Source organism: Stomoxys calcitrans, chromosome 1, assembly GCF_963082655.1.
Source record: "Stomoxys calcitrans chromosome 1, idStoCalc2.1, whole genome shotgun sequence".
NCBI lineage: Eukaryota > Metazoa > Arthropoda > Insecta > Diptera > Muscidae > Stomoxys > Stomoxys calcitrans.
This window is the reverse complement of record NC_081552.1, coordinates 111,198,164-111,213,854: the sequence shown is the minus strand read 5'-3', so window position 1 is coordinate 111,213,854 and position 15,691 is coordinate 111,198,164. Positions and strand designations below refer to the sequence as shown.

The 15,691-nt window shown below is 38.2% G+C and overlaps 1 protein-coding gene across 1 annotated transcript; it reads left to right on the top strand.

Annotated features, from left to right (window-relative positions):
* The first annotated feature begins 11,745 nt into the window (after positions 1-11,745).
* On the top strand, positions 11,746-12,872 carry LOC131994286 (uncharacterized). Its single transcript, XM_059361004.1, has 2 exons — positions 11,746-12,497; positions 12,578-12,872. Exons 1-2 carry the CDS (start codon positions 11,814-11,816, stop codon positions 12,584-12,586), a joined length of 693 nt encoding a protein of 230 aa, XP_059216987.1. The 5' UTR covers positions 11,746-11,813; the 3' UTR covers positions 12,587-12,872.
* Positions 12,873-15,691: the final 2,819 nt, after the last annotated feature.

The window sequence follows — 15,691 nt, the reverse complement described above, 5'->3', positions numbered from 1 at the left end:
GATATCAAGATATGGTCCGGTTCGGACCACAATTAAATTATATGTTGGAGACCTGTGTAAAATTTCAGCCAATTCGTATAAGAATTGCGCACATTGCGGCTCACGAAGTAAAATAGACAGAACGATTTATATGGGATCTGTATCGGGCTATAGACCGATTCAGACCATAATAAACACGTTTGTTGATGGTCATGAGAGGATCCGTCGTACAAAATTTCAGGCATATCGGATAATAATTGCGACTTCTAGGGGTCAAGAAGTCAAGATTCCAGATCGGTTTATATGGCAGCTATATCAGGTTATGAACCGATTTGAACCTTATTTGACATAGTTGTTGAAAATAAAAATAAAATACGTCATGCAAAATTTCAGCCAAATCGGATAGGAATTGCGCCCTCTAGAAGCTCAAGAAGTCAAATCCCCAGATCTGTTTTTATGACAGCTATATCAGGTTATGGACCGATTTCAACCATACTTGGCACAGTTGTTGGATATCATAACGAAATACTTGGTGCCAAAAATTGATTCCAATCGGATTAGAATTGTGCACTCTAGAGGCTCAAGAAGTCAAGACCCAAGATCGGTTTATATGGCAGCTATATCAGGTTATAGACCGATTTAAACCATACTTGGCACAGTTGTTGGATATCATAACAAAACACGTCGTGCGAAATTCCATTTCAATCGGATAAGAATTGCGCCCTCTAGAGGCTCAAGAAGTCAAGACCCAAGATCGGTTTATATGGCAGCTATATCAGGTTATGGACCGATTTGAACCATACTTGGCACACTTGTTGGATATAATATCAAAACACGTCGTGCAAAATTTCATTTCAATCGGATAAGAATTGCGCACTCTACAGGCTCAAGAAGTCAAGACCCAAGATCGGTTTATATGGCAGCTATATCAGGTTATGGACCGATTTGAACCATACTTGGCACAGTTGTTGGATATCATAACAAAACACGTCGTGCGAAATTCCATTTCAATCGGATAAGAATTGCGCCCTCTAGAGGCTCAAGAAGTCAAGACCCAAGATCGGTTTATATGGCAGCTATATCAGGTTATGGACCGATTTGAACCATACTTGGCACACTTGTTGGATATCATAAAAAACACGTCGTGGTAAATTTATCCCAATCGGATAAGAATTGAGCACTCTAGAGGCTCAAGAAGTCAAGACCCAAGATCGGTTTATATGGCAGCTATATCAAAACATGGACCGATATGGCCCATTTACAATACCAACCGACCTACACTAATAAGAAGTATTTGTGCAAAATTTCAAGCGGCTAGCTTTACTCCTTCGGAAGTTAGCGTGCTTTCGACCGACAGACAGACGGACGGACGGACGGACAGACGGACGGACATGGCTAGATCGACATAAAATGTCGCGACGATCAAGAATATATATACTTTATGGGGTCTCAGACGAATATTTCGAGTAGTTACAAACAGAATGACGAAATTAGCATACCCCCCATCTTATGGTGGAGGGTATAAAAAGGCGTTAAGTTCGGCCGGGCCGAACTTTGGATACCCACCACCTCGGGTATATATGTAAACCAACTTTCATCAAAATTCGGTGAAAATTTCATACCTTATACTCATATACCTCATACCGATCTGAACTTTGTACGACATGGATGTCGAAACGCCGAACATAAGTCACTGTGCCAAATTTTAGTGAAATCGGATTATAAATGCGCCTTTTATGGGGCCAAGACCTTAAATCGAGATATCGGTCTACATGGCAGCTATATCCAAATCTGGACCGATTTGGGCCAAGTTGCATAAACATGTCGATGAGCCTAACACAAAGCACTGTCCCAAATTTCGGCGAAATCGGACAATAAATGCCTCTTTTTATGGGCCCTAAACCTTATATCCAGAGATCGGTCTATATGGCAGCTATATTCAAATCTCGACCGATCTGGGCAAAATTGAAGAAGGACGTCGAAAAGCATAACCAAACTCACAGTCTCCAATTTCAGCGACATCGGACAATAAATGCGTCTTTTATGGCTCCAAAACCTAAAACCTGGATATCGGTCTATATGGCAGCTATATCAAAATCTAGACCGATCTGTGCGATATTGCAGAAGTATGCCAAGGGGCTTTACTTAACTCACTGTTCCAAATTTCGGCGACATCGGACAATAAATGAGCATTTTATGGGCCCAAAACCATAAATCAAGAAATCGGTCTATATGGCAGCTATATCCAAATCTGAATCGATCTGGACCAAATTGAAGAAATATCGCAAAGGGCCTAACACAACTCACTGTCCCAAATTTCAGCAAAATCGGATAATGAATGTGGCTTTTATGGGCCTTACACCATAAATCGGAGGATCGATCTATATGGCAGCTATATCCAAATCTGGACCGATCTGAGCCAAATTTACGAAGGATGTCGATGGGCCTAAGACAACTCACTGTCCCGAATTTCATCAAAATCGGATAATAAATGTGGCTTTTGTGGGCCTAAGACCAAATCTGGATCGATCTTAGCCAAATTGACGAAAGATGTCGAAGGGCCTAACACAACGCACTGTCTTAAATTTCAACAAAATCGGATAATAAATGTGGCTTTTATGGGCCTAAGACCCCAAATCGGCGGGTCGGTCTATATGGGGGCTATATCAAGATATAGTCTGATATAGCCCATCTTCGAACTTAACTTGCTCATGGACAAAAAAAGAATCGGTGCAAAATTTCACCTCAATATCTCTATTTTTAAAGACTGTAGCGTGATTTCAACAGACAGACGGACAGACGGACGGACATGTCTAGATCGTCTTAGATTTTTACGCTGATCAAGAATATATATACTTTATAGGGTCGGAAATGGATATTTCGATGTGTTGCAAACGGAATGACAAAATGAATATACCCCCATCCTTCGGTGGTGGGTATAAAAATATTTCCTTATATTGTGTTTTGCCTAAGAAGAAATGCCGGGAAAAGAACTCGACAAATGCGATCCATGGTGGAGGGTATATAAGATTCGGCCCGGCCGAACTTAACACGCTTTTACTTGTTATATATATTTATAATAATTTTCCAGTATATATTTCAGCCAGCACAAACGTGCACACGTCTACAACAAAAATTTTAAATAAAATCGTATTTACTTTGTTGTTATTTAACGGCTTCAGCAAAAAAATAAAGAGAGAAAAAATATTAAACACCTGCGATGATCTTGCTGTTCGAGTTTGCAAATTCAACTGATGATATTCATTTTCTCAAGAGCAAGCGGATAAAGATTATACCGATTACTAGCTTTCGTGAAGTGTTTCATTTGAACTTCGTAAATTGACTTCAAATCCTTATTGGCATACACAACTGCCTATCGGAAGCAATATGTAAGCAAAACAAATACGTCTTTACCATACTATGAAGCTGTTTTTCATGCATACCGTATGCAATAGATTAGTGCACAAATGTATGTTAAATTAATATTTTTCTATCGAATTTGTTTAAGGAGTATTACTTTACAATATATGAAAGTTTCATGCATACTTATTTAGCATTCGAAATGCGCATTAGCATGCTAAATTATTTTCGTATTGCTTCCTAAGCAGGTAAAATTATTTGGTGGGTGGAAGCTAAATCGAGATATAGTCCGATATAGCCCATCTTCGAACGTGACGTGCTTATGGACAAAGAAAGAATATGTGCAAAGATTCAGCTCAATATCTCTATTTTTAATGACTGTACCCTGATTTCAACAGATAGACGGACGGACATGTCAAGATCGTCTTAGATTTTTACGCTGATCAATTTACTTTATAGGGTGGATATTTCGATATGTTGCAACGAATATACAAAGTGAATATACCCCCACCCTTGGGTGAGGGCTATAAAAATAAATTTATGGCGACAAGTCAGCAGGTTTTATCACAATATTATTAAATTCACCTTTTTTATTTTTTTAAAAATGTTCTTACAAAAAATTGTCGTTAAAGAAATTAAAAGAATAATAACTGCGTCAACATAAATGCTCTAAAATATGAATATATGAAATGTCATCCAAAATAGACGAGGGAGTCGACGGTCAAGCGTAATGGGTTAAAATTTTGTCTTTAAAAATATTTATTGGAAATTGTCTATAGAAAAAAACCTTTTTTTTTTGATATTTTTCGAAATTTTCTTTTCGAAAAAATAATTTCAAGGATGCCTGAGAAACATTTTGCCTTTAGACATATTTCATTGAAATGTTGCATTTAGAAAAAATGTCTTTCAAGTTTTATCTTTACGTATAAAATCTCTCATTATAGCCATACACCACCATCATCATACAACACCGCTGTGGTACAGGGTATTGTAGATTTGTGCATTTGTTTGCACCGCCAAAGAAGAGAAGAGCTTGACTCATTGATAAGTATACCGAACGACTCATAATCACTTTCTGATTCGATTTAGCCATGTCCGTCTGTGAGTCCATGTATTCTTGTAATCAAAGTACAAGTTCGTATTTGTTGTCCAATCATTTCCAAATTTTGCACATACCACTTTTTTGGCCCAAGAACGAACGCTTTGATTTTAAAAGAATCAGATCAGATTTAGATATAGCTCCCACATACATCTTTCATCCGATGTGCCCTTTTAAAGCTGTAGAAGAAACAATTTTGGTCCGATCCTTACAAAATTTGACTCAATTTTTATACCCTCCACCATAGGATGGGGTGTATACTAATTTCGTCATTCTGATTGTAACTACTCGAAATATTCGTCTGAGACCCCATAAAGTATATATATTCTTGATCGTCGTGACATTTTATGTCGATCTAGCCATGTCCGTCCGTCCGTCTGTCTGTTGAAAGCACGTTAACTTCCGAAGGAGTAAAGCTAGCCGCTTGAAATTTTGCACAAATACTTCTTATTAGTGTAGGTCGATTGGTATTCTAAATGCGCCATATCGGTCCATGTTTTGATATAGCTGCCATATAAACCGATCTTAGGTCTTGGCTTCTTGAGCCTCTAGAGTGCGCAATTCTGAAATTTTGCACGACGTGTTTTGTTATGATATCCAACAACTGTGCCAAGTATGATTCAATTCGGTCCATAACCTGATATAGCTGCCATATAAACCGATCTTGGGTCTTGGCTTCTTGAGCCTCAAGAGTGCGCAATTCTTATCCGATTGGAATGAAATTTTGCACGACATGTTTTGTTATGATATGCAATAAGTGTGCCAAGTATGGTTCAAATCGGTTCATAACCTGATATAGCTGTCATATAAACCGATCTTGGGTCTTGACTTCTTGAGTCTCTAGAGGGCGCAATTCTTATCCGATTTGAAAGAAATTTTGCACGTAGTATTTCGTTATGATATCCAACAACTGCGCCAAGTATGGTTCAAATCGGTTCATAACCTGATATGGCTGTCATATATAAACAAATCTGGGAACTTGACTTCTTAAGCTTCTAGAGGGCGAAATTCCTATCTGATTTGGCTGAAATTTTGCATGACGTTTTTTATTTTTTCTTTCAACAACTGTGTCAAATAAAGTTTAAATCGGTTCATAACCTGATATAGCTGCCATATAAACCGATCTGGGGACTTTACTTCTTGAGCCTCTAGAGATCGCAATTATAATCCGATTTGCCTGAAATTTTGTACGACGGATCCTTTCTTGACTATCAACATATGTGTTTATTATTATTGTCTGAAGCGGTCTATAGCCCGATATAGCTCTCATATAAATCGATCTCTCTATTTTACGTTTTGAGCCCCCAAAGGGCGCAATTCTTATTCGAATTGGCTGACATTTTACACAGGTCTTTAACATATAATTTAATTGTGGTCCAAACCGGACCCTATCTGGACATCGCTCTCATAGCAGAGCAAATCTTTTCTTATATCCTTAATTGCCTAAGAAGAAATGCCGGGAAAAGAACTCGACAAATGCGATCCATGGTGTAGGGTATATAAGATTCGGCCCGGCCGAACTTAGCACGCTTTTACTTATTTTTTGTTTGACGTTCCAATATGTGTGCAAAATTTCATTGAAATCGGTCCAAATTAAAATATAGCTCCCATATATATCTTTCATCCTATATGCGCTTTTAAAGCTGTAGGAGCCACAATTTTTGTCCGATTTTTACCCAATTTAGCATGCTATATTTCGTGCGCCTTAACACAGCTGCAAAATTTCATTCATATCGGTTCAGATTTAGCTACAGCTCCCATATATAAATTTCATCCGATTTGACCCATTAAGGCTGTAGAAGGCACACTTTTGGTCCGATCTTTACCAAATTTGGCACGAAGTGCTTTTTTCTAATATGTGTGCGAGTTTATATGTAAAACCACTTTCATCAAAATCCGGTGAAAATTGCATTCCTTATGTCCTATAGCAGTTATATCGAAATATGATCCGATTTGGACCAAATAAGTACAACTCATTGTTCAATTGTGTATAACAAATTATTGTTCTTTTTAGTAGATATATCCAAAAATAAACCGATCTGATCCATATACAACATGTATGTAGAAAAGTCTAACATAAGTCAATGTATCACATAAATGCGCCTTTTATGGGCCCAAGACTTTAAATCGATACAACAGTCTATAGGGCAGCTACATCCAAATCTGCACCGATTTGGGCTAAGTTTCAGAGAAATCGGTCAATAAATGCGCTTTTTATGGCCCAAAACCTAAAACCGAGAGATCGGTCTATATGGCAGCTATATCCAAATCTGAACTGATCTGTACCAGAATGTCAAGGGATCTGCAGAAGTATGTCAAGGGGCATTACTTAACTCACTGTCCCAAATTTCGGCGACATCGGGAAATAAATGCGCCTCTAATGGGCCCAAAACCTTAAATCGAGAGTTCGGTCTATATGGCAGCTATATCCAAATCTAAACCGATCAGGGTCAAATTGAAGAAAAATGTCGAAGGGCCTAAGACAACTCACTGTCCCAAATTTCAGCAAAACCGGATAATAAATGTGGCTTTTATGGGCCTAAGACCCTAAATTGGAGGATCGGTCTATATGGCAGCTATATCCAAATCTGGACCGAACTGAGCCAAATTGAAAAAAAGATGTCGAAGGGCCTAACACACCTCACTGTCCCAAATTTAAGCAAAATCGGATAATAAATGTGGGTTTTATGGGTCTAAGACCCTAAATTGGAGGATCGGTCAATATGGCAGGTATATCCAAATCTGGACCGATCTTAGCCAAATTGACGAAGGATGTCGAAGGGCCTAACACACCTCACTGTCCCGAATTTAAGCAATATCGGATAATAAATGTGACTTTTAAGGGCCTAAGACCCTAAATTGGAGGATCGGTCTATATGGCAGCTATATCCAAATCTGGACCGATCTGAGCCAAATTGACGAAGGATGTCGAAGGGCCTAACACAACTCACTGCTCCAAATTTCAACAAAATCGGATAATAAATGTGGCTTTTATGGGCCTAAGATCCAAAGTCGGCGGATCGGTCTATATGAGGGCTATATCAAGATATAGTCCGATATAGCCCATCTTCGAACTTAACCTGCTTATGGACAAAAAAAGAATCTGTGCAAAATTTCACCTCAATATCTCTATTTTTAAAGACTGTAGCGTGATTTCAACAGACAGACGGACGGACATGTCTAGATCGTCTTAGATTTTTACGCTGATCAAGAATATATATACTTTATAGGGCCGGAAATGGATATTTCGATGTGTTGCAAACGGAATGACAAAATGAATATACCGACATCCTTCAATGGTGAGTATAATTTGCACTTAATAGGGCGTAGTAGCGATTTGCACTTAAATAGGCGTAGTAGCTACAATTTTCAACCGAGGGCCCACCCCCTGGCTCCCATATAAATCGATCTCCCATTTTGACTTCTTGATCCTCGGAAGCCACACTTTTCATCCGTTTTGGCCTAAAGTTTGCACACGGTGTTCTCTAATGTCCCTTTACAACTGTGTTAAGCGCGGTCCAAATCTATCTATAACCTGGTATTAGTTCCCATATAAACCGATCTCCCGATTTGATTTCTTGAGCCCCCGGAAGCCTCAATTTTCATCCGATTTGGCTTCTATAACATGATATAGCTCCCATATAAACCGATCTCCCGACTTGACTTCTTGAGCTCTTTCAATCCGAAATTTTTGTCCGATTTGGCAGAAATATTGCGTGCGGTGTTCTGTTTTAATTTTCAAAATCTGTGCCAAGTACAGTCCAAATCGGCATATAACATGATATAGCTCCCATATTAACCGGTCTTTCGATTATCTTTGTCCGGTTCCTAGAAATTTTAATGTTGCTGGTTTGACAGAAGTTTGGTATGTAGAATAAAGGATAAGGATTTTCAGATATCCTAAGGAGGGACGGACCCTCCCCTTAACACCAATTTTCAAAAACACCAGATTTCGGAGATGTGTGCTTCGATTTAAGCGAAATTTCGTACGCCACGTTATTTTACCTCAAAAACTTGAAATTGGTATAACATTTTAGTGAAAAATAACCTCTATCCAGGTTATTTTCCACTAAAATGTTAAACCCCCATTCACCGTAAGTGGTCGTCGGGGTCCCCCACCTTCCAATACCCCTCAACAGGACATATTTACCGATTGGGACAATATGGGTATCAAATGGGACAATATGGGTATCAAATGTGTAATATGATAACTTGTTATACTCGTACTTATAAGAAACTTTTGATGAAACTAAGTAGACTAGCTTGTTCCTTTAAAGTTGTTTGTTTGAAAAATATAATAAAAAGTTTCAGTTTGTTGACAGAAGCTTTACAATTCAGGTGTGGGGTTCCCAAAAAAAAAAAAAATAAATAAAAAAAAAAGAAGACTCAAAAAAAAAAAAAATTTTTTTTTTTAAATATGGATTCACGCCCTACTCGAGAAAGAATTCTTTCAGCTTTGAAAGCTTCAAATGTGGAATTTCAGTTTGTTGACAGAAGCTTTACAATTCAGGTGTGGGGTTCCCAAAAAAAAAAAAAAATAAATAAAAACAAGTAAAAACGTGCTAAGTTCGGCCGGGCCGAATCTTATATACCCTCCACCATGGATCGCATTTGTCGAGTTCTTTCCTGGCATCTCTTCTTAGGCAAAAAAGGATATAAGAAAAGAGTTGCTCTGCTATTAAAACGATATCAAGATATGGTCCGGTTCGGACCACAATTAAATTATATGTTGGAGACCTGTGTAAAATTTCAGCCAATTCGTATAAGAATTGCGTCCATTGGGGCTCACGAAGTAAAATAGAGAGAACGATTTATATGGGATCTGTATCGGGCTATAGAACGATTCAGACCATTATAAACACGTTTGTTGATGGTCATGAGAGGATCCGTCGTACAAAATTTCTGGCATATCGGATAATAATTGCGACCTCTAGGGGTCAAGAAGTCAAGATCCCAGATCGGTTTATATGGCAGCTATATCAGGTTATGAACCGATTTGAACCTTATTTGACACAGTTGTTGAAAGTAAAAATAAAATACGTCATGCAAAATTTCAGCCAAATCGGATAGGAATTGCGCCATCTAAAAGCTCAAGAAGTCAAATACCCAGATCAGTTTATATGACAGCTATATCAGGTTATGGACCGATTTCAACCATACTTGGCACAGTTGTTGGATATTATAACGAAATACTTCGTGCAAAAATTCATTCAAATCGGATAAGAATTGTGCCCTCTAGAGGCTCAAGAAGTCAAGACCCAAGATCGGTTTATATGGCGGCTATATCAGGTTATGAACCGATTTAAACCAAACTTGGCACAGTTGTTGGGTATCATAACAAAACACGTCGTGCAAAATTCCATTCCATTCGGATAAGAATTGGGCCCTCTAGAGGCTCAAGAAGTCAAGACCCAAGATCGGTGTATATGGCAGCTATATCAGGTTATGGGCCGATTTGAATCATACTTGGCACAGTTGTTGGATATCATAACAAAACACGTCGTGCACAATTTCATTCTGATCGGATAAGAATTGTGCACGCTAGAGGCTCAAGAAGTCAAGACCCAAGATCGGTTTATATGACAGCTATATCAGGTTATGAACCGATTTCAACCATACTTGGCACAGTTGTTGGATATCATAACAAAACACGTCGTGCGAAATTCCATTCCTATCGGATAAGAATTGCGCACTCTAGAGGCTCAAGAAGTCAAGACCCAAGATCGGTTTATATGGCAGCTATATCAGGTTATGGACCGATTTGAACCATACTAGGCACAGTTGTTGGATATAATAACAAAACACGACGTGCAAAATTTCATTCTGATCGGGTAAGAATTGCGCACGCTAGAGGCTCAAGAAGTCAAGACCCAAGATCGGTTTATATGGCAGCTATATCAGGTTATGGACCGATTTGAACTATACTTGGCGCAGTTGTTGGATATCATAACAAAACACGTCGTGCAAAAATTCATTCCAATCGGATAAGAATTGCGCACTCTAGAGGCTCAAGAAGTCAAGACCCAAGATCGGTTTATATGGCAGCTATATCAAAACATGGACCGATATGGCCCATTTACAATACCAACCGACCTACACTAATAAAAAGTATTTGTGCAAAATTTCAAGCGGCTAGCTTTACTCCTTCGGAAGTTAGCGTGCTTTCGACAGACAGACGGACGGACGGACGGACGGACGGACGGACAGACGGACGGACATGGCTAGATCGACATAAAATTTCACGACGATCAAGAATATATATACTTTATGGGGTCTCAGACGAATATTTCGAGTAGTTACAAACAGAATGACGAAATTAGTATACCCCCCATCTTATGGTGGAGGGTATAAAAAAGAAGACTCAAAAAAAAAAAAATTTTTTTTTTTAAATATGGATTCACGCCCTACTCGAGAAAGAATTCATTCAGCTTTGAAAGCTTCAAATGTGGAATTTCCAGAAACAGCGTCAATTGCACAATTGAGAACATTATATGATTCTTTGCAAGTTAACGGTGGTCCATCAAAGCACACTGAATTGCCTTCTGGAAATGTGGTTTCTTCTGATTCTGCTGGGAATTCATCTGTAACTGTCACTACAATGTCATCCAATACTTTGAATGAAACTCCCGTTATTAATTCCGCAACTGCCGATCCTGAAAATTTGCTTCAGTCATTTCAATGTAATGGTGAGTCCACAAATCAAACTGAATTGGTTCTTGGAACTGCCGCTTGTTTTTCTGCCGCACGGACTTCAACCGATTTAATATCTAGAAATATATTGAGTGTCGCTTTTAATAACAGCGAAATTGGCGTATCCTGTGCAAATCTTCGGCAAACACAGACTTCAGTGCCTCCTTCCGTAATTTCTTCCGTACCTTCCGTCTATAATTCTTCTGCTTCCGTTCCTGTAAATACAGTTCAAAGACAATTTCCTGGTACTTCAGGGACTGCTGCTTCTGTTTCTGCCGCCCGGACTTCATCAGTTATTTCCGATTTAATGAATACAAATACATTGGGTGTCGCTTTTAACAATAGAGCAATTGGCGTGTCCTGTGATGTTCTTCCGCAAACACAAACTTCCGTACCTCCTTCCGTATCTTCTTGTGTTGTTTCTTCCGTACCCTCCGTCAATTATTCCTCAGTTTCCGTTCCTGCAAACTTACTTCGAGGACAATTTTCTAGACCTTCTGTTCCATCACAGGTAACAGACCCTTTCATTCGTTAAAGCGTTTTATCCCGTGAAGCTGATGAACTAGAGAGTGAAATTAGAGTTTTGAGATTGAAGCAAGAAATGTTGGTTCTTCGAAACCAAATTGAATCTTTAGAAAACGGTGGAAAAAAGGTTTCTACAAATATCAATTATGACGAGCTCTCTATGATGGTTCCGAAATTTTCTGGGAATGATGGACGAAATATTGAAAAATGGATAAACTCTTTTGAAAGCTACACTATAAATATGACTGACCAAGAAAAATATATGTGCTTAAGATATTTGCTGGTTGGAACTGCGCGAGAGTTCATGGAAAATTCAAATTACAAAGAATATAAGGAGTTGAAGAGATCGCTCTTAGACATTTTCAAGAGAACGGTAACGCAAGAAGAAGTTTATCAAAAATTGCGTTTGCGCAAGTTGAAGCCAACAGAGCCGTGTATTGCCTATATAGTAGCAATGCAAACTATTGCAGCAGAAGGCGAAATCAACGAGCAAGAACTGGTTGACATTATAATAGACGGAATGGAAGATAAAACCAACAACATATCCATTCTATACGGATCAAACTCATTACAAGAATTGATGCATGGAATAGATAGATACGAGAAACGCAGGTCAAAAACAGTCAGTACTCATAAAGAAGGCCGTGACAATACTAAAGGCATACGATGTTTCAATTGCTCTCAATTTGGACATATGAAGAACACCTGCAATAAGCCTCGACGTCCACCGGGATCTTGTTTCCATTGTTTCCAAATGGGACATTTTTACAAGGATTGTCCTAAAAGGATGAATGTTACTGCTCCCATATTTTGTAGTAATGATATTGTAGACACAACACAAATGGTAAGTGTGGCCTTTAAATATTCTTGTGGATCCAAATATACTAATTCTGCGAATATTTCGTGCTTGATCGATTCCGGTAGCCCAATTAGTTTGGTTAAGATGTCTTTATTACCGACTGGTGTGATACGTTCGAAGAATTTAATACCAACTTCGTATGTTGGAGTTGGCAATTCCCCTTTGAAAATATATGGAAATATTTCTTGTTTAATAAAATTTAAAAAATCGTCTAAACAAATAGAATTACTTGTTGTTCCGAACGAGAGCATTCATGTTCCAATGATTCTTGGACGGAACTTTATGCATGCATTTAATGTAAAATTACTTCAAGTCAAGGAAACTACGAATGATATAGAAGTATTTGAATCCACAAGAAAAATAAATAACAATAATAATATAACCTCGGTGTCTACACCATCTACGATAAGCAATTCTTATGATAGTCCTGTGAATTCCCAAGTGATACGTACGGACGATATTGATCTAAATCCTTTGTTAAATTCATTCCAGAAGAAGACTTTAGAAGATCTTATTCATAATCGTTATATAACTCCAAAGGGAATTGATAAAAAGTCATCTGATTATAGGATGCAGATTAAATTATCTGATGATATTCCAATACACTGCTCTCCCCGTAGATTGTCGGTTCGTGATCGTGAGGAAACGCAGAAGATTGTTAGTGATTTGTTAGAAAGGAAAATAATACGTTACAGCAATTCTCCATACACGTCAGCAATTGTGTTGGTAAAGAAAAAGACAGGGGAAACGCGGATGTGTGTCGATTATCGAGCGTTAAACAAAAAGACTATTAGGGATAACTTTCCTTTACCCCTCATCGAGGACTGTATTGAGAGCATATCAGGCAAAAAATGGTTTAGCCTCATGGATTTGAAGGATGGATTTTTCAACATAGAAATGCATAATGATTCAATTCCATACACTTCATTTGTAACCCCATTTGGACAGTACGAGTATTTGAAGATGCCATTTGGTTTAAAGAATGCTCCAGCAAACTTTCAACGCTTTATAAATGGTATATTTCGCGACTTAATAGAGGACCATAGAGTGGTTATATATATGGATGACATATTGATTGCATCCTCTGATTTCGATTCTCATGTTCAGACATTGGCGGTTGTACTTGGACGTGCTTTTGAGTACGGATTACGTATCAAGTTAACTAAATGTAAATTTGGTTATCAGAGTTTAGAGTATTTAGGATACTTAATCAGCCCAAAAGGTATACGGCCGACAGAAAATCACTTGCGAGCTGTGAAACAAATACCAATGCCAAGGAATCATAGGGAATTACAAACTTGTCTTGGGTTGTTTTCCTACTTTATTAAATTCGTTCCGTCATTCTCAAATATTGCAAGGCCATTGTTAGATTTGCTTCGTAAAGAGAAAAAATTCGTTTTCTCTGAAGAATGTGTAAAGGCCTTTAGTGAATTAAAGTCTCGTTTACTTCGGGCCCCAGTATTAGCTATCTATAACCCTAAAAGCGATACGGAGTTACATTGTGATGCAAGTTCTCATGGATTCGGAGCAATATTGATGCAGCGTCAGGATGATAAAAAGTTCCACCCCGTAGCATTTTTTTTCAAAGGCTACAACCAATGCAGAATCGAGATATCATAGCTTCGAACTGGAAACACTCGCAATTATTTACGCGTTGCGCCGGTTTCGTGTGTATTTAGTAGGATTACATTTTACCATAGTCACAGATTGCAATTCACTTACAATGACCTTGAACAAGAGACAAGTTAATCCTCGGATATCCCGCTGGGCATTGGAACTAGAGAACTATGACTATTCTATCAAACACAGGAAGGGTTCTTCTATGGGTCATGTGGATATGTTAAGCAGATGTATAGAAAAGGAAATATCCCCTCATGTGGGATGTAACATGATTTGCTCTGTAGATTCGAATCAACTCGATGTCCAAATTCAACTGACCCAAGCTAGAGATCCTGTTATTAAGGACTTATGTAAACGTTTGGAAAAGGAAGAGATATGTGATTTTGACCTAATAGACGGTCTCTTATTTAAGAAAGTGGGTGCAACCGTTTGTTTATATGTCCCAAAGGAAATGGAAGATAATGTGATAAGAATGATACATGAGAAGCTTGGACACCTGGGGACAGATAAATGTTATTATAAGATTCGAGAGAATTTTTGGTTCTCAGACATGCGCAATAAGATAGATAGCTTCATTAAGAATTGTATAAAATGTATCATTTATGCTGCTCCAGCTAGAATAAACCAACAGAACATGTACAGCATTCCAAAGGTGGCGGAGCCATTCGATACGATACACGTGGATCACTTCGGACCACTTCCATCATTAAAATCGAAAAGAAAACACATTTTAGTGGTAGTTGATTCTTTTACAAAATTTGTTCGACTTTATCCTGTAAATTCGACGAGCACTAAGGAGATTTGTTGTTCTCTCGAAAAGTATTTTAGTTATTACAGTAGACCAAGACGCCTAATCTCGGACAGAGGATCATGTTTTACGTCATTGGAGTTTTCTGAATTCATTTTGAAAAATAATATTAATCATGTTAAGGTGGCGGTTGCCTCTCCACAAGCAAATGGGCAGGTTGAGCGTGTAAATCGTATTATTAAGTCCATGTTGAGCAAATTGAGTGACCCAATAGATCATTCCGATTGGTCATTGAAATTGTCCCAGGTGGAATATGCTATCAATAACTGTGTTCACAGTTCTACAAAGGAAACCCCAGCGAAGTTACTCTTTGGAACGAATCAACGAGGGGTGGTGGTAGATAAGCTGTCGGAATATCTAGATAAGAAAATGGGTAGTGAGGAGAAACTAAATTTGAGGGATATGAGGGTTAAGGCATTGAATTCTATACAGCGATCTCAGAACTACAACGAATTATACTTTTCCAAATATCATGAACCGGCAAAACGTTACGATGAAGGTGATTATGTTGTTATTATGAATATTGACAATACAGTTGGGAAGAATAAGAAATTTTGTGAAAATATCGTGGTCCCTACATTATTGAAAAAGTATTAGATAATGATCGCTACGTTGTGAGAGATGTTGACAATTGTCAACTGACACAGATCCCATATAAGGGTATAATTGAAGCAAAGCGACTTCGGAAATGGTTGACACCTAGGTTATAGATTTATGTTATTGGTCACACTTATATAATATACACAATTTT